Source organism: Pomacea canaliculata, linkage group LG3, assembly GCF_003073045.1.
Source record: "Pomacea canaliculata isolate SZHN2017 linkage group LG3, ASM307304v1, whole genome shotgun sequence".
Taxonomy (NCBI): domain Eukaryota; kingdom Metazoa; phylum Mollusca; class Gastropoda; order Architaenioglossa; family Ampullariidae; genus Pomacea; species Pomacea canaliculata.
The window spans coordinates 24,061,964-24,087,034 of record NC_037592.1 but is presented as its reverse complement, the minus strand read 5'-3'; the positions used below and the strand labels follow the sequence as shown (position 1 = coordinate 24,087,034).

The window sequence follows — 25,071 nt, the reverse complement described above, 5'->3', positions numbered from 1 at the left end:
ACATAATTCTCTAGTGAGATGACTTGTTACTTTTGGGCATGAGTCCTGTCACTTATCGGGTGGGTGGATTTACCTTGACGGTATCTTTTAGACACAAATCCATAGATACATCGCTTGAGAAAGCTTCTTTGGACGAATCGTTATCTTGCTATGAACGCTGGAGATGCCCCCAATCACATCCTGCTTTATCTTTACACTGTGTGTGCATCCATATATTTGCTGTTGAGCATCGAGCGTTTTCTAAAAGCCCTTCGTGATCTGCTCCTCGATCGTCACACAAGTTTGTCAAGCCATTGTGGTACAGTACACTTTGTACCTACAAATCGTTTTATTGTAATGACTTTATGTACTCTACCTCTACTCTGACTTTTCATCAACCTCCTTTTTTCTCCTCATTATCGCCATTATCCTTTACCTACTCATCATTATCACTCACTATTATCATTATCACACACATATCATTTTAATTATCCTTTATCATTATTATCTTCCTTCTTGTCACTGTCCTTCTTTCTTGTATTTTTCGTAACTTGATGGTGGTAGTTGTCGCTTTGGTTCTGCACTTGAGATGAGTATCAAAGACAGCAAATAACAGCCCAAAGAACGACGAATGCCCAGTGACTGCTATAAAAAATGCTACTTTAAAAACTATGAAGCTTGAATTCAAAATGATGTTTCATTCGGTGGACTAGCCATCTGATGAACGTCACCACCCCTACCATATATAATAGGTTTAAAATGCTTTGTTTCCACTTGACTCAGGACAGCAGAAAGGTGTAATTGTCTCCTCATGGCGTGGGCGTGGCTCATCGTGGCGCCACTGGTCGTTACACTGACGTCAGCACAGTTCACGCCAGGCTGCAGTTTCAGCAATGGACAGTGTCTGTACAACGTTCAGCTGGGTCATCTTGGACAGTGCGACCAGCAAATCGCCAGTGGTTCCACCGCTGGAAATCAGTGCTGTGAAAATCTGCAAAGTCAAGTTAACGGTCTAGCATCTGACGTCAGTGTTTTGAAAGCACAGGTCAAATTTTTTGCTGTTGTTTGTTTGTTTTTTTGTTGATGGCGGAGGAATATTTAAGGTGCTAACAATTGAAATATTTAAAAAAAAATCACTATTGATTTTAAAAAATCACTCCTAGGGTCGTTCTCACTCTCTCCTGTTCATCAGCAAAATCCCAGTTCGTCGTCTAGCTTATGACCCCACTAGCAATCGTTAAGTACTTTACTCACTGTTCATTGTCCCTCGTAGGGTCGTCGCTCTCCACATGTCCTCCTCCAACTATAATCCAATAACAGGAATACACACACACGACGGCCGTACACACTGGGTCACAAGGGAGGTAATCCAGGAATGGTCCTGGGAGCAGATTCTTCGTTATCCAGAAGAGCTCCAGCTCTTTCAGTCCATATAATTAAAACCTGTAACTCGAGGTTACACTATACTACAATTTCTAAATTATATTCTTCACTTTTATCTCATACGTTTACAACTTCGAAAGTTACTTTTAAGTTCCATTACAATTTTACAAAAGATGTCATTATTACAATTCCATAAGTAATACAGAAAAAGATGTCATACCTCATCTAGGCGAGGTTAATCCAACAATGGGTCAGTACCGCGCCGTATCCAATGGACACTACCCTCTACTATACAACAATCTCACTCGGGAGATATACACTCGTGACTCAGGCACGTCTTCCTCTCTCGGTATCCCGTGCCCGTCCCTCTGTAACTTTCCACAACTCTGTCCGGTCAAAACCTACCGGTGAGCAGTGTTCACTAAACACTTTCTGTCACATTTAACCCTTTCCGATCTCATATTTTACTGCATTCAACATACATTCGACATACACGTTTATTCCGTGAGCCACCAAAGGGTTAAACACTATGAAAAACACGGTGTCCGTGACACCATTTCGCATCCCTTTTCCAACTAAAAATAAAACAGCAGGTTTGTGACATAAATGCTTTAGAAAAATATGACATTTATCAAAATGTAAAAATAAGTGGATGGATCCAAGTGTAACTAACAACGCTCATCAGCGGGTAAAACATTGAGTATTAAGTGTTAACATTAAGTGTTATTACTGTATGCTGGTAACTCTCGTAGTTTGAATTGTAAATTTGCATTTCAAGCATGCGTTAACTAACCATGTTCGTTAAGGAGTTCAAACATTTTGTGCGAGGCAGGTGTCGACGTTGATGAGTGAGCTGCAGTCAGCCAAGAGCAATGCCAGCGGGTCTCAGAAAGAACTCTCGGAGGACGAAGCTCGCATCCAGAGTTTGCTGGCAACCCTTATGCAGAAAGAAAAAGAACTCAACTCCACTCAGCACCAGTTCTCTCAGGTATACAGACTCTGCTGAACAGCTGTGGTTCTTTTTAATCTTTGTGTGTGCATGAGTGCGAGCGAAAGAAAGAAAACAAAGAATATTACCACCAATCACTTTATTCACTGCCTATTGAGTTCTGCAAATATACTCACAATTACTGCTGCAATGACAGTTCGCTAGTTTAGCAAAACAGTAAACTACCGCACCTATAGATGCAAAATTAAATGTTTTTATATAGAATATCCTTTTTTTTTCCCCACAACCTTCATAGTGTCATCAGACCCATGGTGCAAGCATACTTATTCACAGATAATAAACGAACCCGTCAGACTGCAAGCATCAAGAACTAAAACACTTTTTAAAATGTTTTCTGCGATAAACATTTCTTCTAGAATATTTGACATATCAATTCTCCCACTGGGGCAGACAATACAACAAGCAGGCGATGAGATCAGGAGCTTGAGAGCAACTGTGGCTCGCTTAACTTCTGAACTGAACACGTGCAAGGGCGTGCTGGGGATGGCAACAGGGACAGCTACAGCTGCTCCTCTAGGTGAGTCTGCGATGTTACATATATTCTTGCATGTGTTTGCGATCTTACAGCTGCTCCTCACACCTGACGGTTGGCTGTTGTACCCGGACTGTAAAAGGAACCCTGCCTCGATCTGAACAATTTTTCGATATTTTTTTAATTTTTAAAAATGTATGTTGCTTTTAATTAACTAATTAGCCTTTAGCGCTTTAATAACACTTTAAAGCAGCTGTTATAACCATTTGTCTTATATAGTCGTCTCTAAGCGTTATTCATCCATCTGCTTATGCAGGATGCTGTTCCCTGTTGCTGATTTTCTATTTTACTGACAGAAGTAGAATCAGAGGGGCTTTGAGTAACTCTTAAATACTGACCTTTTAAAAATCTTTTTAGAGGCTTTTTCCCTCCTAGATATGATATAACTATGTTTTCTTCATTTGACATGAACAGTTCTTCCAAGCGATGTAGCTTTGTTCTTCTGTGACTTCGAATTCCACCCCAGTATCAGCAACGACACCTTCTGCGGCTTTAAGCATACCCCGGTCGGTGTCGGACTTCGAGAGAGCACAAGGCAGTTGGTCGAACTTTACAGGCCCTGTAGAGGATCGAACTTTCGGAGCGCCCTCTGGTGAGTGGGAGGAATTTTGTAACTGATATCTGAAATAAAATAGCTCTTTGTTCTCATAGGTAACAGTGACTGAGGGGTTAAGATGAGTTATTTATCTAGGTATCTCCTATTTAGGCAGTAAACACAGCTGCCTGTATGCGATTTTAGTAGGTATCAATTAGAATTACAAAAGGAAAGGCAATCAAAACAAATCGTAAAGGACAGATCTGCAACATTGTGGTTTGTTAAAAGAAGATCGGTTTAGATGCATCTTACTCGACCGTAAACTCATAAGTATTGATACTTAAAGTACGAATGAACCAGTTTAACTGAAGGAAAACAAACTATAACGCCTGTTGTGATAAAAAGGATTATTCACATTTTTGGACAAATTAAGGGTTAGACTTAAAATTCTTTGAGTTAGAGGTCTTGACCAAGATTACCTGGTCCAAACTGTAATCAAAAGTTTTGTTAAGCTCCAACTTTCGTTTTGCAAGGTCACTACGTGCTGCTGAACTCCACGAGGATTGGAGAGAAGAGTTCAATAAGTCATCTGAACGATTTGGCAGTGCTGACGTCAGAAGTGTTCCCACCAGCCTCAGGCTACTGCATCCGGTTTTCGTACAACATGTACGGAAAGGATGTCAAAGAACTGAACGTCTACGCTAAGGTATGAAATGTACTTTAGTGCTTGTCATCTGTTCTTGGAGATCTAGGGTCGCTTGCACATTTGTAAACCATATAAAGGTTTAGGTCTTGTGCATCGTCTTAGTTAAAACAGTTTTTAATAATAATCATAAGCTGACCAAAGTCCTTGATGTCTATGGTATAAGTCATGAAACTCGCAACCAGTCCGGATTTTAATTTTAGAAATGAAGTTGGTTGGGTCGGAAGATTTTCTACATTTGCCAGTGTGTAGTGCTCTGTTAAATAGCCACCAGAGTTCACGAATTATGTTTATGGTGCATGTGCTTACCTGCGTGCATGCTGCACCTTTATCAACATAAATCTGACTGTCGACTTTTGACTGTTGCAAAGTGACGATGTGTCTCTGAGTTAATAAAGATTGCTTATAGCACGTAACAAGCGCATAAGACAAAATGGATGTCTCTTTGATGTATATTCGGTGTATATTCTTTCTGCTTCGATGATGCAGATCGAGTCAGGGTCAGGTCTCGGGTACCCGATCTTCTCCCGCACCGGAAATCAGGGTCAGTTGTGGCATTTGGGCGAAGCCAACCTTGACAGCGAGTACACCGCTTCTCCGTTCCGCGTGAGTAGTTTTACATTTTTTTGTGCATTCACCGTAACTTTGCTTGCGAAAGTCATGTAGAGGTTTTCCAGTTTGTTTAGTTTTGAGACCAATGATTTTACTGTAGCCGAGACTCATCGAAACACTGATTCGGTAGGTTCTGTTCCTTATGTAATAACAGCTTACTGATGTAAAATGGTGTCACTGCTTCTGGTCCTTATTCACTTGATTCCTCACTTATGTACTGTAAGATCGCACGTTCAAACCATCACCCAATACTAGCCATGCTTTGCCTAAATTGTCATTGTCACTATTTGCCTAAATCTTGGGAGACCTTTGTAGTCGTACCATGCTCTTGCCTCTAGCGTGCTTGCAGACTGGTTTACCCCTGAGGTGTATTCCGAACTTTTTTCGATAATAATTAACGGATGGGTTTTGGAGGCTGAAATTTACGTTAGGTTTATATTCGCCTGTGTCTACTGATGTATGAAAAAAAAACGCATAGTGTTCAGGTAGGTCTTAAAACATGTAGCAAGAAACTCTATGAACAGTAGATGTAAAAGTGTAGACACTGTGAGCACTAGATGTAGATACGAAATAGGTCCCATGAAAACAAGATGTATAGATATAGGCACTATATACATGTATACAGACACAGTGAGTACTAAGTGTATAAATGAACATTAGATGTAGAGATTTATACACCATGAGGTATTATGAGGTATTGGTGCTACAAGCGCTATGTATAATAGATGTAAAGACCATTAGCACATCCTCTACAACAGTACCTCTACATGATTTTTGTCAACGAGTTTTCATAACAGGCTTGTAGAGTTTTCTTATATGCCCTTAACCCCAGCTATTTCTGTGCCTTAAGACTGATATGGCCTGTTGTCTTTGTTTAGCTTGTGTTCACGGCAAGCACATCTGCTTACCATTCTTATGTATACCCTACCAATACGACTATAACGGCGCCATAGCGGTTGATGATATCTACGTGTACAACACCAGTTGTGGAAGTGAGTGACTCTACTAAATATCCTTCAGCTCATCTGTAACTTTTCTTTAATAATTAAGTTTTGTAGAGTTGACTCTAACACAGGGGTGGGCAAAGTTTTCTTTTCGTGGGGCGGTCTCAAAATTCTAAACTATGCGGCGGGCGGTGACTTACCGAAACACTCATGCAAGTGACTACACAATAAACCTGTTGATAATGGGGATGAGAGAAAGATAAATGCGTAATGTGGTGTTCATTTAACGAATTACATTTAAAATGTGAATCTGTTTGAATTCTCTTGAAGGCTCTGTTAGACATTTCATTCAAATTAACTTAGGTTAAATAAAGAAAAATTATGAAAACTAGTGCACTTCAAATTTTGATAGACGGGCCAGCTCAAAGACTTCCTCGGGCTGTACTTTTCCCACCCTTGCTCTAACGTTTGCTAGAATAGGAAAATGATGAAGGATTTTCCTAGGGAGTATTTCCTATGCTCTGTGAAAATCTGAAAAGGTATTAAATACAGTTAGAAGAGATTAATGATGATTTTGTTTTTTTTTAAAAACAGTTTTACATTCTCAACGGTTACGTGTTCCAAGCCAGATAATGTAATTATGATAAGCAGCTATCATCGTGATTTAAAAAGAAAACCCCTGAAGATTCAGAAATTTTTAGACAAAAACATCATTTCAAAGTTTGGAAGGAAATACTATTGCAATAGTCTTCAAATTCAGAAATGAAGCATGAATGACTATCAGAAACTTCAGCAACTAAAGTTGACAGGATCTCATGCAGAGAACCTCGATCTCCTTTACAAAGAGGAGAGTTCCCAGAAAGTGACAGAAGAAGTTGAATTTTTTAGTTTTTTTTTTTCCCCAGGAGTGTCGTTGTCTGAATGTACAGGATATCACTTCAAAGTAGGGTTCTTCCATCTCGACTTGAAGTAAAAGACGGCTGACCCAGATGTGACTACCTTTCCATCTGGCATCATATTATTCGTAGTATTCGCTGACAACTGCCTTTCCGTTTATTGTCATCGGCACGCCTTTTATTGCATTTGTACATATACATATTTTCATTCCTACTTTTTGACCAATCAAAGTATTTTCAACATTTTCAAATGACTGATTTATTCATCCTTACAGAAATGATGCGTCATCAGCATTCTCCATTACAATAAATTTTATTACAATACAATGCTTTACAATAAAGTGTTATTACAATAAGTACCAGTCTCACCTCCTCGCCATACAATTCGTACCCGTAAACAACTGTCCATAACAAGTTTTTCAAAAATCTTCCCACACGTTTTCCCTAATTTCTCTAACATCCTTGTGTAGTCGATCTTTGGTATCTGCAGAAATGTGAGGTCTTTTTCTGGTCTGAAATCTTCAGATATTCCCCGTTGCCCTCCTAATTCTGTGACTCGGGTGAACGGAAGTGTGACGAGCTGTTACACATTTCACGTGGAGGCGGTCAGCTGGTACGACGCGGCCGTTGCGTGCAGAAGACAGGGCGCTTCCGTCAGCCTCGTCACCGTGCAGTCACTGGACGAGCAGAAGTTCCTCATCCAGGCCATCAAGAACAGCACAGGTTGGTGATATCCATATGGTCTGAATGAAATCCCTGGAAACTTTAAGAAATGTAATTACTCTAAAATCAACTACTGATCGATTGATCGCGCTCGCGAACATGTGTGTGCGCGTGCGTATGTGCGTGTGTTGCTGGCGAGTATAACGGGACCCATGGGCTTGTATACTCATTACCATCTATGATATGTGCATGTGTGTTGTATTGTGTTTGTTTGCAGCTCTGTCCCTGGCCGGTCAATCCGGTTTCTACACAGGAGGCAACGATGAACGTGTGGAGGGAATGTTCGACTGGACAGACTCGGGTACTCCGTACCACACCATCTATAGCAACTGGAAAAGCGGACAACCCAACAACGTGGCTGGGGACCAGAACTGCCTTCTCCTGCAGTATCCGGAGCTGGACTTCCAGTGGGGTGATGTGGACTGTGACGAGAAGCATCCCTTCATCTGCGAGACTAAATACCCGACACCCACGGAAAGTGCCTCAAGCGCCGGCTTGATTGGATAAAATGTAGAGAATTCTAGCTCCCTGGAAATTTTAGCTACAGTTTCAAGTTTCACAGACTTGTATGCTGGAGAAGCTAAATAGTCTCGGTTGAAAAATGCAAGTTTAGATAAAATTAAAGGCAGTTCCAAAATCACACAGTTTCACCGGTTTATATGTATGCCTACATGTATTTTTAAACACCATTTTAAATATGAATAATTTCTAAAACGATTGGTAAGGCGCATGAGCACTGAACAGTTTGAGTAAACGGTAGAACCTAACATTGTTTACGAAACTATATAATAGGAGACGGAATACTGTTGCACTCTTTTGCACATCGGGAGTTGAGAACAATCCCATCGCTATGGATAAACATACTGAAATTTTAAAAAAAATTGGCAGCACAGGGGAGACAACTCATTATAACCTCGCTGGGCGCTGCGCGATTCAGCCCCTGTTTCTCCCCTGGTTACACTTTTTTTTTTAAACCACTGACATTAGGGACGACTGAACATATCACCGTTAGCTACGACACTCCCTCTTGAATTTTATTTTAACAATCCCAAACAGCACTTTCATACCAGAACTTTCTTTAATAAATAGTGATTTTTATTGCATGATTTTTCCCTATAATAGCACAGATCGAACCTTTGACCAGCCAGAACTGATAACAGTGACTATCAGACGTCACAGATTTAACTGAAGTTAATGACAATTGAAAAGAGAATGACCAGTAGACGAGGGGCATGAAGAAAGCTCGAAACATAGGGTTACCAACTCTTTAAACAACGTCAACCGTAGTCCCGATATGTCCATAATTTTATTAAATTGAATTTTGTAGTGCGGTTACATATGTTAAGCATTTTTGTTAATATACAAACCCTTACTTTTGGTCTCTTAATATTGTAAAATTAACAATAGTTTATTTTCTTAGTCGTGTAAACTTTCCTTTAAACATTTTAACGGAGGTGATTAATGTGGAGAATGGTTGTGCGGGGTGAGGGGAGAGGGATGCTCTTTGCTTCGTTCACTCCAGACGCTAAAACTCCTCTACGCTTCCTAAATGAACCTCTTCTACGTTGAGTTCATTTTGGACACTGCTTGCACAGCCAGTGTCAGCCGCTGGTTGGTTTAGTAGAAAAGTGCTTCCGCCTTGAGGCGATTTCGCGCTATGAGGAAGAGGGATGATAGAGTGTGGGGGTTGCGGTGAACTTGAGAAAACGGACCCCTGCGAAAGGTATCACAGACATGAGATCTGAACCCAAACGGACTTCTCATCACTGTAGTAAAAAGCGAGTGCTTAATTAAACCACAACTCTACGGGGTTGCCCCCTACCATTGTAGGAGCCGCTCCAAAGTGAACTGCTATTATTCAGTGTAGAAATCGAGGTGGGTGGTAGGGCGCACGAGATGAGAGGGAAGTGGACAAGAAAGCGGTGGAGTGAATTAGGGAAAGAGAACTCAGAAGGAAGGGGACATGAGGGGAGGGAATGCAGAAATAAAATCAACTGCAAAACTAAACCCGCATGCAGCGAAATGCACTTGGAGAGCTGGATGAATCAAGTGTGCTCCTGAGGTCGGGTCACGATGGGTCGCGACTACTCGCGTGAGGGTGTGCCAGTCACATCTGCAGTCATTGTTGTTGACCTTGACCTCAGACGGAAGAGCTGAAATTCCAGTATATGCTGAAATGCGTTGCAAGGGGAAGCAGTCGATGATAAACAGTTCAACTGTGAATAACCATTTTAAAACATATCAATCCCGCCATGCTTTGCGATCGATGTCAGGATGAAGCTACACATACATGACAGACGCAGACGATCGTTTAAAAAAAAAAAAGAAAATGCATGCACTTCCCAACTTTAACTTGTACGTTTAAAGAGGGTGGAGGGTACAGTGCGGGACACGAACTGATGTTTTGCAGTTCTGAGAGCGATAAAATGCCACATACATCGGTCTCAACATTCTTGAGTGACGCAAATGAGCCGTGGCAGGGACGTGCTGAGCCGATTGAGAACGCGAGCCGAGTGGGGACAGAGCCGAAAGGAAGAACCGGACACGGACAGCCAGTGAACCGACAGCTAAATCACAGAGGCGAAGGTTGAGTTGAGGCTACTGCCTGCTGTCCATTGGCAACCATCAGCGGCACAACACGTGAGCTGTGTGTCTTCAGTTCGGAGTGTACAACACTGTTCAGCAGTCCGTCCCGCCGCTTTGAGGATTCTTACGTGTCTGTCGGTCACAGCAAGAAACTCGCTGCCAGCTCACAGGCCTGTGTCAACCGACGATCGGCGACATCAGCTCAAGTATCTTCACTAGTGAGGTAAGATTTCGCCTGCATGTTCTTTGTGTCAAAGCGCAGGAGTGAGTGAGTGTGTCTCTCTCACTCGGGACGCTGGGGGACCGATCAGTAGACAGCGCTACACTCTGCTTGGCGCCTTTTCTCGTGTCGGGACCTTCATTCGATTGGTTCAGTGGTTAGGTTTGTATACTTAATATGTAACCGGCCAGTTGTAATTACAGCTCGAAATGTTTCTTTGATGTACGTCCTTGTGGTTGCCGTATAAAGGACAAGCGGGAGAGAAATACGATCGAGAGTTATTAAAAAAAAAAATAAGGAGGGGGGTGAGGATAGGGTCAGGTCATAGGGTGAGAAAACAGAAGCCAGTTGAAGCGCTGGTAGTTTCACACGAGATATTTTGTTACTGCGTGGTCCGATCGAGAAATAACACATGAACTGCATAGTTTAATTTGTGCTTGGCAAAGAGAGTCGATCTGGAAACACAGGCGCAGTATCGTCATTAGAAAGTTTTTATTCTTGTACAGGACGTTGGAAAGTCAGCTCGATCCCGAACAACTTGATGTTTGTTTGTGTGTGTGAGTTGGCTGTTGCTGTCAAGAGGGTAACGATTACTTCCTGGTTTTGTATTGCACAATTAGCACCTCCCTTCACCACTTCCTAACATTATGTCGGCTAACTTAACATATGACTCAGATCACCCGTGCAGTAAAAGTTAGTGTTCAAATATTTTAGAGAGGTTTGTTAGGAAAGGAGGAGACTATTGAGAAAATAGTCAGCAGATCGATGTACATTCCATGGTTGAGTCAGTAGTCTTCAGCATACTTGTGTCGTCTGCAAATCCTTGTGACGAAGGAATGGAACGCGTTACAGGAGGGCGCTGAGTAAAGCTTTGTACCTGGAAGCCCAGAGGTCAGTGTGATGATATATTTGCTGGTGGCGATCTCCTGCTGTGCCTTCACCGTGCTGGCCACTGAATGTCAGGGGAGCTTGAGACTTGAACAAGACTACAGTCACGGTTTATAATACACAGGTTATGTCCCTGATCGTTCGTGACAGACTGTGTATGTGTGTGAGATAGAGATAAATATGGTCTGTTGCTGTGTTATGTAGTGATTTAGATCTTCGTATTTATTTATAATACGATTTTCAAAAGCAAACTTTGCGCTATGATTCATTCGGGAATTATTTAATATGAATACAAAGATCTGCTTTAGTGAATTTTCCATAAGCGTACTTTCGCGCGAGCGCGCATATACACACAAACATATACACATGCACGCACGCGCGCGCTGTTTGAGTTTGTGATTTATCATAATGATCTGACGAATGATCTGTAGCATTTTATTGCAGCAGTGCGCAGTTGACCACTTACCGCATTTGTCCCCTACGGTTGGCTGGTAGGTGGGATAGTTCGTTTTTTGCGGCTGTATTATGGCGAGAGTCACAATTTTTGAAACGGTGATAGTCACCTATGGGATTGGTTCATCGCCACCTACATGTCTCACTCCCACTTCTTCAAGATTGAAATATTGCCCACGGCAATAAAACAGCGCGAAGTGCGTACATAAGCTGGGATGGAAAGGGCAAACGAACATGGGACATAGGACACATATTACGAACATCATGGGTTATTAAAACGAGGGTTTTTCTGGTAAGAAACTTTTTTCTGCTTGTTTCAGTCATGTCATGCACGTGCTATTGCCTGTGTAACCCCTCCCCCACCATCCCCAGTCCTGCAAGTGGTGGTTGAGCTCCTTATGAGCGCTGTGCTTTAAAAATCTCCGTATGGCAAAGTTGTATGCGGTGGACGGGAAGCGGGATGGAACGGAAGGCTATGTTTCCTGTGACAAGATGCATGCCAAGCTGCTAAGTATGTGTTGTTTGGCCTTGCCAACAGGTTGCATACGGTCACACAGCAGGCCATAACGGCCTTCACCCTGTATTTGTAGGTCAAAGCGAAAGTTTTCTGTGACTGGCACCGTCACTTGAAAATAATAATGACAACTGTTCACATTTACTGAGTAAACAGCAAAAACGGGGAAGCTGAAACTGTCAGCTCATAAGTTTACTTGCTCTTAATCAAAATAGTTTCATGAAAAGTCTCACCACTTCCTAGCTGGCATAAAAGCTCTTATAACATCAGTACTTCTATGAATTGTAGCTTTCAGGACATACTGCCAGCATTCTGGTAAATATTTTAAGATCCAGTCAGCAATCATTTACCTAATCTGATAGGTAAATGTGTGTGTCTAAAGAAAAATAGTGTAAATATTAAGTACTACTTGTTTAATGCTTCAGTCTTCTTTTCTTATTGAATCTGATGTGATAACCAGTAATGTTTTTCTTTTTTTGTCTCCTAAACTTGATGAATCTAACTAAAAGCAAGAAAGTTTACGTGTCTTCTTAATAACAGACACACATGGGAGACAAGGTTGTCAAAATATGACAGATGAAGTCGGCTGAGCAGTCTGGAGAGCAACCTGACATTTGCTCAACTGCTGTTTATATATGAAGCACAAGGCATTAAATAACAAGCAGGGAAAAGCTGCACTTATTTTTTGTTTCTCTTGTTATTTCTGCCTTCTATGCAGTGAGGGTGTTACATTCCTCCCCAATGTTTGCTGTGCCACATCTGGTTAGCTTGTCAAAGTTACTAGATTTAAAAAAAAAAGTTTTTAAAATAAGTAAGTCCCACATCTATGCACAGAAGTGATTCGCTATTGTTCTGTGACATAATTATGATCAGAGAAAAGAAATTTGTGGACATAATGACAATCAATTTTTTCACTTTGAAGTAGAACGGAATGTTTTCATGAGTTATGCCATGATAAACAGCTTTGGGGCAGTTGATGTTGGAGTGTCTAAAGCACTTGTTATCATGATAGTAAGATTAGGGTGTTATGGATTAAAATCGTGAGTCAAATATACCTCTTTTGATATGACACATGTTAACTTGGTTGATAATTTTTTCTGGTTACTCTGGTTTCCACCACCTTTTTTGTGTGTATGCACATTTGTGTTGATGAAGGTGTATTTGATGCCTACCCTGTTAGGTGTGTGCTCATGTGCTTGTATTTATGTATGTAAAATGCTTTGAGCTGGCTGGTATTGGGGAAAGGCTTCCTGTCTGTATATCTTTATGGCTTAATGATAGGTATAGTCAGTTTGCATTTCTCAGAGAATGTTAGCATATCATGGTGGCTTGGAGTGGGTGCATTAGCAGTTGTTGTAGTAGTTGGATTTTTATGTTGGACCTGTCATTAAGGCATAAAAGTAATGAATCAGAAAATATAAGTACATCAAAAACAATCTCTTATTACTGAGTAAAACAATTTATGACCTAACACATACATGTTTGACAAAGTTACAGGCTATGGAATGGTCATAAAAGAGAGTATGTCCATTTACTTCAGTGATGACAGTATTGTCTTTCATCAAGCTACCAGACTGTATCTGATTAGATATTGGGGCAAACTTTAGTACTTTTTTTTGGGTGAAAACACGTATTATATTAAGTCACGGAGTGATCAATTTTTCAAGCTGTATCTGTTTAAAAAATCGCTGCTACCTTGCTTAAAACAGCATAAAATGATGATTTCTGATGTTTCTTTAGCTCATGAATTTGAAGCTCTTCTGTGATTTTATTGTCAACGTTGGATCTTCTTTGGAAGCAAGCTCACTGAAATCAGTAATTGACATTGATGTGGTCAGTGTAGCCAAGTGCAGAGGATGCACGGGCAATGAGTGGACTACTACATATTCAACATGTGAATGCCTTGTGAAAAACATCTGTCAATGAAGAGAAAAATCTACGTCAGTGTCAGTAATATCAAAATCTGGAAAATTGCTCATTGAAGATTTTGTTTAGAACGTCCATTAATCTTATAATGGGTGACATAAATTACAGTAAAGATGCCTCAGAGAAAAATTCACAAACCCAATATAACCTATAGGTCCTAGCCGTTGATTAAATTAACAGCGGTCATTATTATGAGTTGTACACTCCAGGTCCAATCCAGATCATTGAGCTATATAGGCATCCTAAATTTGGGAATAAATGAACAAGAATATCGATGTCGTAACCACTCGTTATCTCGCCAACCACACCTCGCGCTATTTTTTCTTGCAAGATGGTTTTCCAGCATAGTTTCCCCTACATTTTTATTTGACATATATATCTCCACTGTATGCTGCCCGTCTTATCTCTTACCTTATATTTATGTTGGAGAGATCGTGGCGGGATAACAAGTTTGGACTGTAAATGGCGCGTTTGTGTTGTTTTGTGTCGAAGCAGAAGTCATTAAGACCGTTGAAGAAATGAGTTTATTAAAGGAGACTACCGGTCACATCAATAGGACGTCATAGCTGTGCACTATACTGTGGCAGTCAGGTGGTTTCTAAATTTACAACCCCACAAGTAATTGATTACATTTTAAAATTTGACGACAGGCAGTGTTAATTTACGCCAAGATGCGAATAGAGCAAAGATAAGGAGCTTCTTAGAAAACATTTCAGTTTGAAGAGCTCGGATTGGCGGCTTTGCCATTTTAACCAAAACGAATCACCGGAAGTCGAGGTTATCGTCCCTTATGCGAGTTTTATCAACAGGACGCAAGTCTGGCAAATGCCGCGATACTTGAGGGGGAAAAAAATGTGGAACGAAACATCTTAATCGCTCCATGACTACCCGGAGCTGGCAAAAAGAGTCATTGTGCAGGATTTGTGGATACGACGCTGTTAAGACCACAAGAATGTGAAAGCCAGTCACGAAAGAAATAAAAATGAATCACCTATAGGGGTTGATCCGAAGCTTCGAGACAGGTTTGGGAAGGATTCGTCTATGAAAACGTCGACAAACATTCAGTTTGTTTTTAATGTAATCGCTCATGCGTTGCCGTTTCTTGTGTGTGGAAGGGTGAGAGGTGGCACAGTGGAGTGAGTGATCGCGTTAGGCAAAACCAGGCAACTCGATGGCGTTAGTCACGTGGTCTTTCGCTCAGTGGATCGGTGGAAGGGCAGGGGACGTTGGGGGCTAAGGTCTTGTTGCACGGGCAATTTACGCATCGCCAAACCTCTGATCTCCCGTGAGGTGGCCGGCAGTCGCAGCTAGAAGACCGTCGACATTTGCATACGCGTCCTTGACACTCTTATCTTGGGGGAATGCCTTGGGGAAATCCGCGCGTGCGCATGCGCAAACCATAAAAAATCGCAGCAAGTGCGGGTTTTCAACAGTCGGATAACATCAGTATCAGTGTCAATGGGACTGACTAGCAAGGGTCTCAAGCTGACTGAAAACCACCAAAGAGTTTGTGAGAAAAGCTCATAAATATAGCGTTACGATGTCCGTAGTCAGTAGGTAAAATGACAGTACAGTATTGGTATTGCATAACTTTGTCTCCATGTACCATTATATTAGAGATATTCTAGATCGGCACACACACACACACCGTGAAAGGCACCCATCACATAAAAACGAAGGGCAAGACACACTTGCAATGTCAGTGTGACATTGCGCCCCCGATTCGCAATTATCAAGTCCATTTCTATATCATCGGCGATTTCCTAGATGGCGAAATCTTAATCGCTGGTAGAGTTTTAAATCGTCCCACGAATCAGTTTGTTTGGCTCTGTCTGGAAATACTCTGTTCTGTGAAGACTTCTTTCCACTTCACACAGCATCAAGAAGGCAGCAGCCATCTTTAGCGAGTGAGAGACGGGGAAAAGCATCTCTAGCTTGGAGGACGGTCGACCGGCGGAAGGGGTTTACAGTTACAAGACCCGCCCTTTATCGCACTTAGAGGTTCCGTCGGCCTTTCCCGGTCTGTAAGTGGCTTAGAGACGCGACAAGTCCTCGGTCGCTGACTTGTCTGTTCGGCGTACTTGGAGAAGCTGATTAAGTCATTGAGGCTGGAGAATGAGTGTTACAGTCGACAGGTACGTAGCCGTATATCACTTGCTTCAGTCACGTGACTGAGGAGAGTTCTAGCTTGCAGAATGCGCCTTCATGGAGTCGGTTTAGCGTGGTGACGCTCTCCTGAAATTCCCTCCATCAGATGACATTTTGGCGGTTCATCCAAATTATATGATGAACATGCTGATTAAAGGAATTTATATCTGTAATTTCTTTGCGAGGATTAAATTCATGTTGCGTAAGAAATCAAGGTAATATGTATCATGAATTCGTTATAGAATAGTTCTATCTGCTTATCTCTGTGTCAGCTGGTGCACCAAGATGAAGCCTCACGCTGTCTCGTCTTGTCTTTAACAATTACAAGGAAACAAGTATCAGCCTTGCAAAGAACAGTTAAGGTAACTTGAAGCTTCTGAAACCTGATTAGGGGAGCAGTTTTGCACTAGACCGTCATATTTTGCCATCAGCATTAAAAAAAAAAAACACCCAAAGAGATGGGAAAAGCTGTTTGGTAAGTTTTAGTCTCCCTAGTTCAAAGTTCATTTCCTTTTTCTGTTCACATTGTTTAAAAGGTTCTCTACCCTAGTAATTTCCTGTCTTTGTCACAATGCGTGGTCACACACATATGCGCTTGCACTCACGTTCCTGCGCGTGCATACGAAATCTGTAAACGCGAGGCACTGTTCTGAATCAAAACAATGTTATCGAAACTAATCAACAACAAAGAGTGCATTGGGTTGGGGGGGTGTGAGAGAGAGAAATAATGAGGTCTGCTAGTTATAACGAACAAAGCAGAGTGAAACAGTTGGACAGGAAACGTGCAATGTTAACGCCGACTCCTTCCCGTCATCGAGTCCTGATGAAAGGACAGATGAACAGACGAAGGCAAGTGGTGCCGCCCCGAGCAGTGCGGCTGGTGACTTCTTGTTTGTTTGTTTTCGTGACGGGCTCTCACCTGCTTTCTTCTCGGACCGTAAATGGAGACTCACGTCTCAGGTCTTGGGTCTCACGTCCACCCCGACATGTTATTTTCTCACTGACATACACAGAGAGAGAGACTCATGCTCATACACCAGAGCCTAGTCAGAAGGTATATGTCCTTTTCAAAAATTAGCATGTCACAGCCTAGATAATGGACCAGGTTAGGACGGAATTACTACAGAATCAGGTGATCATGCTAAAGTGCAGGCACCTAATTTGAAGATGATATTTGGGGGTTCTTATGTTCACGCATACTCTTTATCGCTCAATCTTTATTTCATGATGCCTCGTGACATTTTGATATCATCAAAACAGTGAACTGTCTGCGTGTCATCTTGTCATTCTAACATGGAACTTATGGGGCCAGAAATGTGACAAATTTGCCATATTTGCATAATAAATATCTAAATTTTACTAGGTCACTATATTACAGCAAGAATATGACTAAAGTAGCTAGTTCCGACATCTCTGGTTAATTAATCAGACCGGCATGCAAAGAAGATTTCGTTCATTTCAGTTTAAAAATTTTCCCGACATCTTTGCGTCATCGAGTATTACATTGAATCTCACTCATAAGTTTTCTTGCCACCTTCGTCATTCGACACCTCGAACCGTTCAGGCTGTGTGTAAGGGAATTCGTAAAGGTGGACTGCGGGAAGAGAAATGTGATATTGCCCTTCCCTTGACGCTTCCGACTGATAGTTAAGCCCTCACAAAGTTCTCCAGCGAATACCTCAGCACTTACAGCTGTTGTTACTGTTGTAATAAATAGTACCCGCCAGGCGGAGTTAGAACTTTTTTCTGCGTAATAAATCGTCTTTGACCTTGGCGTAAGACAACGCAGTTTGGGTCAGCTCTCACAGTAAGAACAGCTCTCATCCTTGTTTTCTGAACGGGAAGGCGAAAACATTTGAGTCGTTCATTCAGCTTTACACGCTCATCTAGCTGGGTCAACGCTAAGTTCTTGTTCAGACTGAAGGTAAGTTGTACAGGCTGTGGTGTGGGACGGTGACAAAGGTGGAGAGTATGGTGGGGCCATGTGGGACAGTGACAAAGGTTGGGTGGGGCCGAGGGCAGAACAGTCGGCAATTTGCACTAGAAGAATGCATCGCAGTTCACTGTTCACCAGAAAACTCATTCCACTTATATCACTCACTATAAATATATATGGCGGTCCGGTGGCGCAACGGTTAGCGCCTGTCACCAATACAGTGAAGGTTGGCTGTCGTAGGTTCAGCTCTCGTCTCGGGCACGCTGTTCTTTGTCAGTATGTGACATCTATTTACAGGGCTGGCTGCCTTGCCGTGATACAGCCTTAGTTGCAGGCTCGGCGTAAAACACCAATTATCTCCTTTCCCAATTTATATGTAAAGTCCACAAACTCCATTCTCATGCATGTCGGAAAATTCTCGAACGCTCGTCATGTTAGGAATCTCGGATGCATCATAAGACGACTACAGTCATGTAGGCCGAAGGAGACCAGGCATTGCTGCTGACAAGGGCGGTAAAGGAACTCTGGCGCAAACTGTAGGCTGACATCATCCACCTGCAATGCCGCCTGAACCGCCCTCCCTCCTTACCACCACCACCACCACCACCACTACCACCACCCAAACCTGCTGACATTGCACACTGCTTGGCGTCGTTCCCTAGCGACGCGGCGACAGGGTCCTCAGGCAAGGTGACAGGAGTTCTTGCACTTTCACGAATATCATGTTTCTGGAGTATTACTCGTCGTGTGAGCAGCTCAGGGTTGTTAACCTTGGCTTACCCTCCTGTCACTTTTCTTGAGAACCTAAAAAAAAAAAAAAATTCTGCTGGGGTTGTGGGTGGTGTGTGTGTGAAAAAAAAAACCCCAGTTAAAAAAAAACCACTTTAACAAACCGTTAGGATTTTAAAACTTGCGTTGACATTCGGGTTGTTTTCGACTCTCCGTCATGCAGACTGTATTCGTCCTCGAATAGTTTCTTTGAGGTTAGATACAACTTTCGGGAATTTGAAGGAATATTTAAAAAATATTTTAATAGTTTCTGGAGCTGAATAGTTCTACCTCCTCAAGGAAAAATCAAGCTTAGGGATTTAGCCGTTTAGTTTACACAAGTGTCTTGCGTTTTGCAGAGGTTTTGGAGAAAGGTTGGTTGTCAAATGGTCAGAGCTCGTTGTCATTTGCCCCCACCCCCACCCAGTTCTAAAATAATTAATGCAGAGATTGTGTCTGTGCAAGGGAGATAGAGATCAGACAGGAATGGCTTACTTTCGAATACAAGTGTAGTAGTTTTGGCATCTGTCACCTGCGTTCCCTACCAGTCTCATGATCATTGTCACTAGAATGTTGATAGTGACCTCAACGTGAGCGATTGACCCCTGTCTCAATATTTTGTTCCGACCTGTTGTGAATCCTGACTGCCTCCGCATCGGGGCCATATTTCACGCGGTAGTGTTGGGAATGGATGGAAATGGGTGACTTCAGCTTTCGGGATTCATTTGTGACTTGTTTCCGGTATCATATTTTAGATGTCTGAATTTCATTGCTGAATCTTACTTTGAAATTAACCTTTTTCCTTCGCAGACATCTTTATTTTCAGAGCCCGAATCTCTCACAAATCGCCTTTCGGGTGAGAAAACGAAGACCAAGATTCCCTCACTACAGAAAAATCCATCAGGGAGAGAGAATTTATGGTTGCGGAGGATGCTTTAGCGTACAAAGTGGACAAGTTGTAGATGAGAAGCGGTCAACTGTAGAACACAGCGAATTTCACTTCGATCTTATCTACAAAACACGGATGAGTGGAGTTCAGCGTGTTCAGACATGAAGAATACAAAGCCAAAGCCTGTTTTCGGCTACATAATTTGCCATGAATCAAAGCCATATTTGTCATTTAAGATCCAAAGGTAAATTCAGAGCGCAGTTTACCTCACATGTTTTTTTTTTTAACACGTCGTGCGTAGAACTGAGGTCTGCCTTTAAAGTTAAAGGATTATTTACAACTTTTTTCTCACGCAGTGCTTTGCGAAAAGAATGCAACATGTGTCTGGGTTGAAAAGGGGAGAGATGATACGTCTCTGATCCAGACCGCGAAGAAGGGAACCACCGACATCGGCAACGCTAAGACAAGACGCCATTGTGGTGGTAGGGGGCAAAGGTTATCGGGAGATACCAATATAACCTAGAGGTTGGCGTTCTCCCCTTCTCTCTCTCGGTGGATTTGAAGTACATACTACTTCTCGAGCAGCAGAAAGCTGGCTGTACGATGGAGTCGCGAGATAGCGGATTTTCAGCGCCTCCACAGCTGATAACGCATGCTGGAGTGTGGGGGAGGGTTGGAAGTGGAAGCTGCAGGGAGATGTTGTGGCGGTGGTGAAGGCTCTCCTACCCTCGCCTCGACCTGTGTTCTCTCTGCGTGTTGACAAGCGACTTGCTTGTGCAGACTGCGTTTTGGGTGTCTTTCTCAGTGTACGTGGTCCTCCTCCCTCTCCATCTCTTCGTTTTGCTCGTTCTCTAGCTGGCGCGTGCACACACACACACAATCTTACCTTCATATCATTAAATATTGTCACTCGAGTATGTGTGATACGTGTTGACCCCCTATTGTGTGTAACAGAGAATGTGTGTGTAAGTGATTGCTACTCGTGAAACCGAAACAGCCTCAGTACCATTGTAACGAAGTTTGGCAAGCCTAAAAAATCATACTATTGAGTATGGGGCTGTATTGGTAGATCTTGTTTTTATATGACCGTCGTGTGAAACATTTTGCAGACATAACCTATTATCTGACATGCTGTGACCCCTCTTGTCAAATGTTTTACAGACTTTGTCATATATTTGACATTATGTGTGTGTTAAGAAGGCCATTTAGCGTTCCAAGTTTCAGAGAGTAAACTGGTCTCACCCTATCCCACCCCACCCCCTCAAGTTACGCATGATTTATTTCCAAAGTCTGTCAGTCATTTGTGGAATGTGTTGGTCATCCTACGAAAGGAATTCCACCCTCCTTAAAAAAAAAAGGAGAGAAAAAAAGCAAGCAAGAAAAAAAAAAATCAGTCACTTCTCATGCATGCATGTATCATGAATCAAGACAAATTGTTTAGCGATGACGTTCATTGAATTCACGTGACCTGCTCAAGCTTTATCAAAAGAATGTGCGCACACTTCACACTTGGGGGCTCGTCAGTCATGGAGACGCCGGCGAGTGAAACAAGGTGACATCAACAGCGGGGTCAAGGGTCATGGCTTCCGTATATGTAGAAGAGATTTGTGTTGTTAGTATGGGACGCCAAGAGGTGAATGTTCTCAAATTTTCTCTAGCTATAAAATTCATTCAGGCGTACATAATGCATTGTACATATATACAATGGAATTATATGTATAAAAGGAATTGGATAGCATATAAATGGAATACTTCGGTTTTTACCGAGTATTTATCTTTCTCTAGCTGTAGAATGAATTGCTGAATTGTATAAATATAGAATGCATTGTAGCTATAGAATGAATTCTATAAGTATAAAATGCATTTTATAGCTAGAGAGAGAGAACTTCCCTCTTGGCGACCCGAACTTTAGGCTTTGTCGAGTTTGTTGACGCGTTTTGTCCCCGACCCGGTTGACCTCAACTTCACCGGGTGTCCACAGTCCAGGTGTTGGCTGCACCTACTTCAGATGGTACGCATCATGCCATGCTTAGGCGCTCCAACATAGATATTAGGTACGATCCAATTGAACGAAGAAGAGAGGAGCTAAGCTGACAAAACAGATTGGGGCGTGTGGAGTTGATGAATTCACTTTGAAATTATTTGCATTGGTTAAAATGAGGCCTGTGGCAGGTAAAGCTGAGACGTTACATGCCACCCTTCAGATGTCTTCGAAGGCTTGACTAGGTTTGTCAGGGTTGTGGAAGACGGCCACAAAAAGCGAATAGTTTGGAGGTAAACGTTTAGGACATTCGAAGTTGGGTTAACATGCTGAATTATGTAAAACTTGTTTCCCAGTACAATGGGCCTTTTGCACACTAAAGAGGTTTGATGTTTGGCACTTTGCCCGATTAAGAAAGGTTTTAAGTAAAGTGCGATTTGCCCATAAACATTCCTTTGTCATAAAAATAGTTTATTTGTCGCTCGATGTGTCCTCTCTTTTTCTGTCACTTTTATGTACATGTGGGTGTTTGTGTGTCTTTGAGTGAGCGCGTGTTCATCTGCATGTACATGTGGATATGTGTGTATTCACGTTTGCCTGCATTTTTATTTTCTATATGAGCGAGAGAGAAAAATCTGTGTATACTCGCTCGACGCGTGCTATCCAGGTAGTGACAGACGAGCAGTCATACTCCACCTCCCCCGTACCCCTGTGGATGCCCCTCTATCATTGAAGAGATCGATGACTATGATGATAACAGCAAAACGATCACGAGCTGACGGCAGCTTGGCTTACCCTCTGTCAGTGCGGGTCACGTTCTGTCACTCAGGTGCAAGGCTCAGGCGGTCCTTTGATGGACTCGAGCGGAAATTGAATTTCACAGGACATCGAGCAAGTGTTTGTTTCTGCTCCTCATCCTGTCTAATCCGTGATGGAGTAGCGCCAATAATTCGGTCATATTGTCATTTTCTCCCTCTCCATTTTCCCCTGCCAACTGGTTGTGTCAGAATTTCTGTCAGTTCAGCACTTTGGAAATAAAAACTGTAAACTGTCGATTCGAAGGCACTGAGAACTGGGGATAAACTCATTAAAGTACTTATCATTCCTATAGTACTCTTCACTGAGCAGAAGCGGACTGTTAAACTTGCTAGTGTATCCCGACTTTCCGAAAGAATAGATTAACATCAGCCCATAGGGGTCTGGTCTAAAAATAACATCAAATAAAATTGCTTGTATGTCGGCATTAATAGCTTTACATTAGCCTTTCAGTGCAGCCGGCGCAGTCAAGCGCGACACGAGGTATACCATGGGTAACCCGGATCAGAACCCTGAAGGAAAAAGTTGCAAAACCCACCGAGACTAAGAAATTAGAGATGTGGAAATTACAGAGCATGTTCTTCATGCGATTCGTGTTATTTGACAGGTAGATGAAGACTAGAGTCATGACCTCGCCCTTCCTCCCTGTAACGTTTTGCGGAGAGTGCGTTACGTATATATGCGAGCGCGTGTAAACATCTACATGTAAACCTCGCTCGCCGCACTCTTCCACCTTTTTCAACAAAAAGGTCCGGCCAACAATTAACACATTTAATGTTTTAAAAATAAATGGGAATGAAATGAGAAAGAAAACGATGAAGTAGCCTACCGCCTACTGTCTACCGTCTGTAGAAAGTTAATAATCCTCCCGACACTTGACACTCCACTCTTCAGGTAATCTGATGCCAGCTGTCCGATGGTTCAATATCCACACACACACACTGTTGGTACAGAAGTCAACCGAACAGACGATCGTAGAGTTAGTTATCTCCGCATCGAGGAATCGTCGTCACGGTTGTTCCGTTTCGTTCGAATTATATCACAAATGTGTGTATGCAAGCTGATGCTCGGTCAGTTATAAATCCAAATGTATCTGAAGCGGATATGTTATGGCCAAGGCGGATTATTTCCAGGCGTATCTAAACAGACGAAACGTTATCACCTTCAATGAGAAAATGATGATTCGGCGCTACCCTTCGGTAGGGAGGTTGGCAATTCAGTACTACCCTTCGGTAGGTACGGTGTTACCATCCGTTATTCTTGCTGCTAATGCAGTGGAGGTCCGTCATACACAGAGCTCCACTGCACGACTCAGAAGTCTTCGCTTCAATGTCTCATCGCTGAATCTCTGCCCGCTGCACGCAAGAGGACAATGTGTTGGAGGTCCATCACCTCGAGTTGCTCGTCTCTAACTGTCCCTCAAGCGTTAGTCCGCCTAACTTATTTACTTCTTGGCCAATGGAGCCCCAAGCTACCTGGTAACTAGGACGACCGCTTAGCGACCATTCGTAGAGTCCATGCCGACCAGTCACAATATCTGCACCGAGTAGTCGGCAGGCTCCCACCTCAATTGTCTGCAGTCGCCGTAGTTACGCCGTGACAACTTGTCGTACGTCAAAACCTCATTGAATGACGTAAAATACTCCGCGTGGGGATTGCGTCAGCATTCGCGTGATGCTCTCCCCTGGTATCGCAGACCATAAACAACTAGAATAAGAAAAATAATTCGCGCGAATCGCTACACTCCCTTCCGGTCCCCCTCAACCGGTCTTCCAAGAAAATCGGTAGGCGTTTGATGTTCTTGCTTCAAAGGCAGTTGTAGCATTTTGTAAGCTGTGGTTATAAGTATTCAGTCTGTGACATGAAAATTACACAGTATAAATCTTAATAGAATATTTTTAGACAGTGTAGATGTGACATTTGCCTTTTAGATACATAGTAACTGTCGTTGAAGAGTCGCGGGAAAGTTAGGACTCCCCTGAGAATGGAATGCATATGAGTTGGTACTTCGCAGGTTGAGGCTGCTTATGTTCATAAGATAAACTTTAATGTTTTTAGCTTTCTGTTCGTTCTCAGGATTCAGCTTGGATTATTTTTCCCTCTTGGCGTGATATTCGTAGTGGACATAAGGTATTTATGTACATTATGTATTATTGGTAATCCCGCTCACTTACAGGTTGTCAGCTCTGTCTTCTTTCCAACATTCACCCCACAGTGGTGTATGTGTCAGGGAAAGAACTGTTGGCCTCTTCCCCAATCCTTGCATGAACTAAGGAATGAATGAAAAATTGAGTAGCCTTATATCGTTTTGCCTGTCGTCAATTTTCTTGCCTTAAAAGATGAAAGAGCGAAGCCGCTGACTGTGCATGAAGTTGCTAACGTCTGAATAACCTATGGCCATTGATAGACCTCATCTTGATGGTCGACATGAATACCAGCCTTAAAGTCACCTGTAGGTGCAGGTGTACGAAAGGAACAGATGGGTGCGGGCGTCGTTTAGTGCCTAGCAGGAAGTGCACTGTCTGAATTTATACTCTTCACCAAGCGTTACACCTTATTTGGTCTGTGTGTGTGTTGTCACGGACCGGTCACCGACTTTGTTTCCCTGTTCAACGAAGTGTAAAGTTTGC

The 25,071-nt window shown here is 42.5% G+C and overlaps 2 protein-coding genes across 2 annotated transcripts in view; both read left to right on the top strand.

The window, feature by feature from the left end:
• Nucleotides 1-259: 259 nt before the first annotated feature.
• On the top strand, nt 260-7,956 carry LOC112559575 (MAM and LDL-receptor class A domain-containing protein 1-like). The gene is given in 11 exon segments (XM_025230906.1): nt 260-298; nt 771-1,024; nt 2,195-2,350; nt 2,762-2,888; nt 3,318-3,336; nt 3,338-3,495; nt 3,972-4,144; nt 4,631-4,751; nt 5,632-5,745; nt 7,119-7,316; nt 7,534-7,956. Coding segments are annotated over 10 exon segments (1,590 nt in total). The 5' UTR covers nt 260-298; nt 771-790; the 3' UTR covers nt 7,824-7,956.
• A 7,487-nt stretch (nt 7,957-15,443) lies between these two features.
• Nucleotides 15,444-25,071, top strand: part of LOC112559574 (myophilin-like) — a 15,538-nt gene continuing 5,910 nt past the window's right edge. The window contains exons 1-2 of the mRNA XM_025230905.1: nt 15,444-15,456; nt 16,024-16,038. Coding sequence (XP_025086690.1) covers nt 15,444-15,456; nt 16,024-16,038 — 28 coding nt within the window. The remainder of the gene's footprint in view (nt 15,457-16,023; nt 16,039-25,071) is intronic.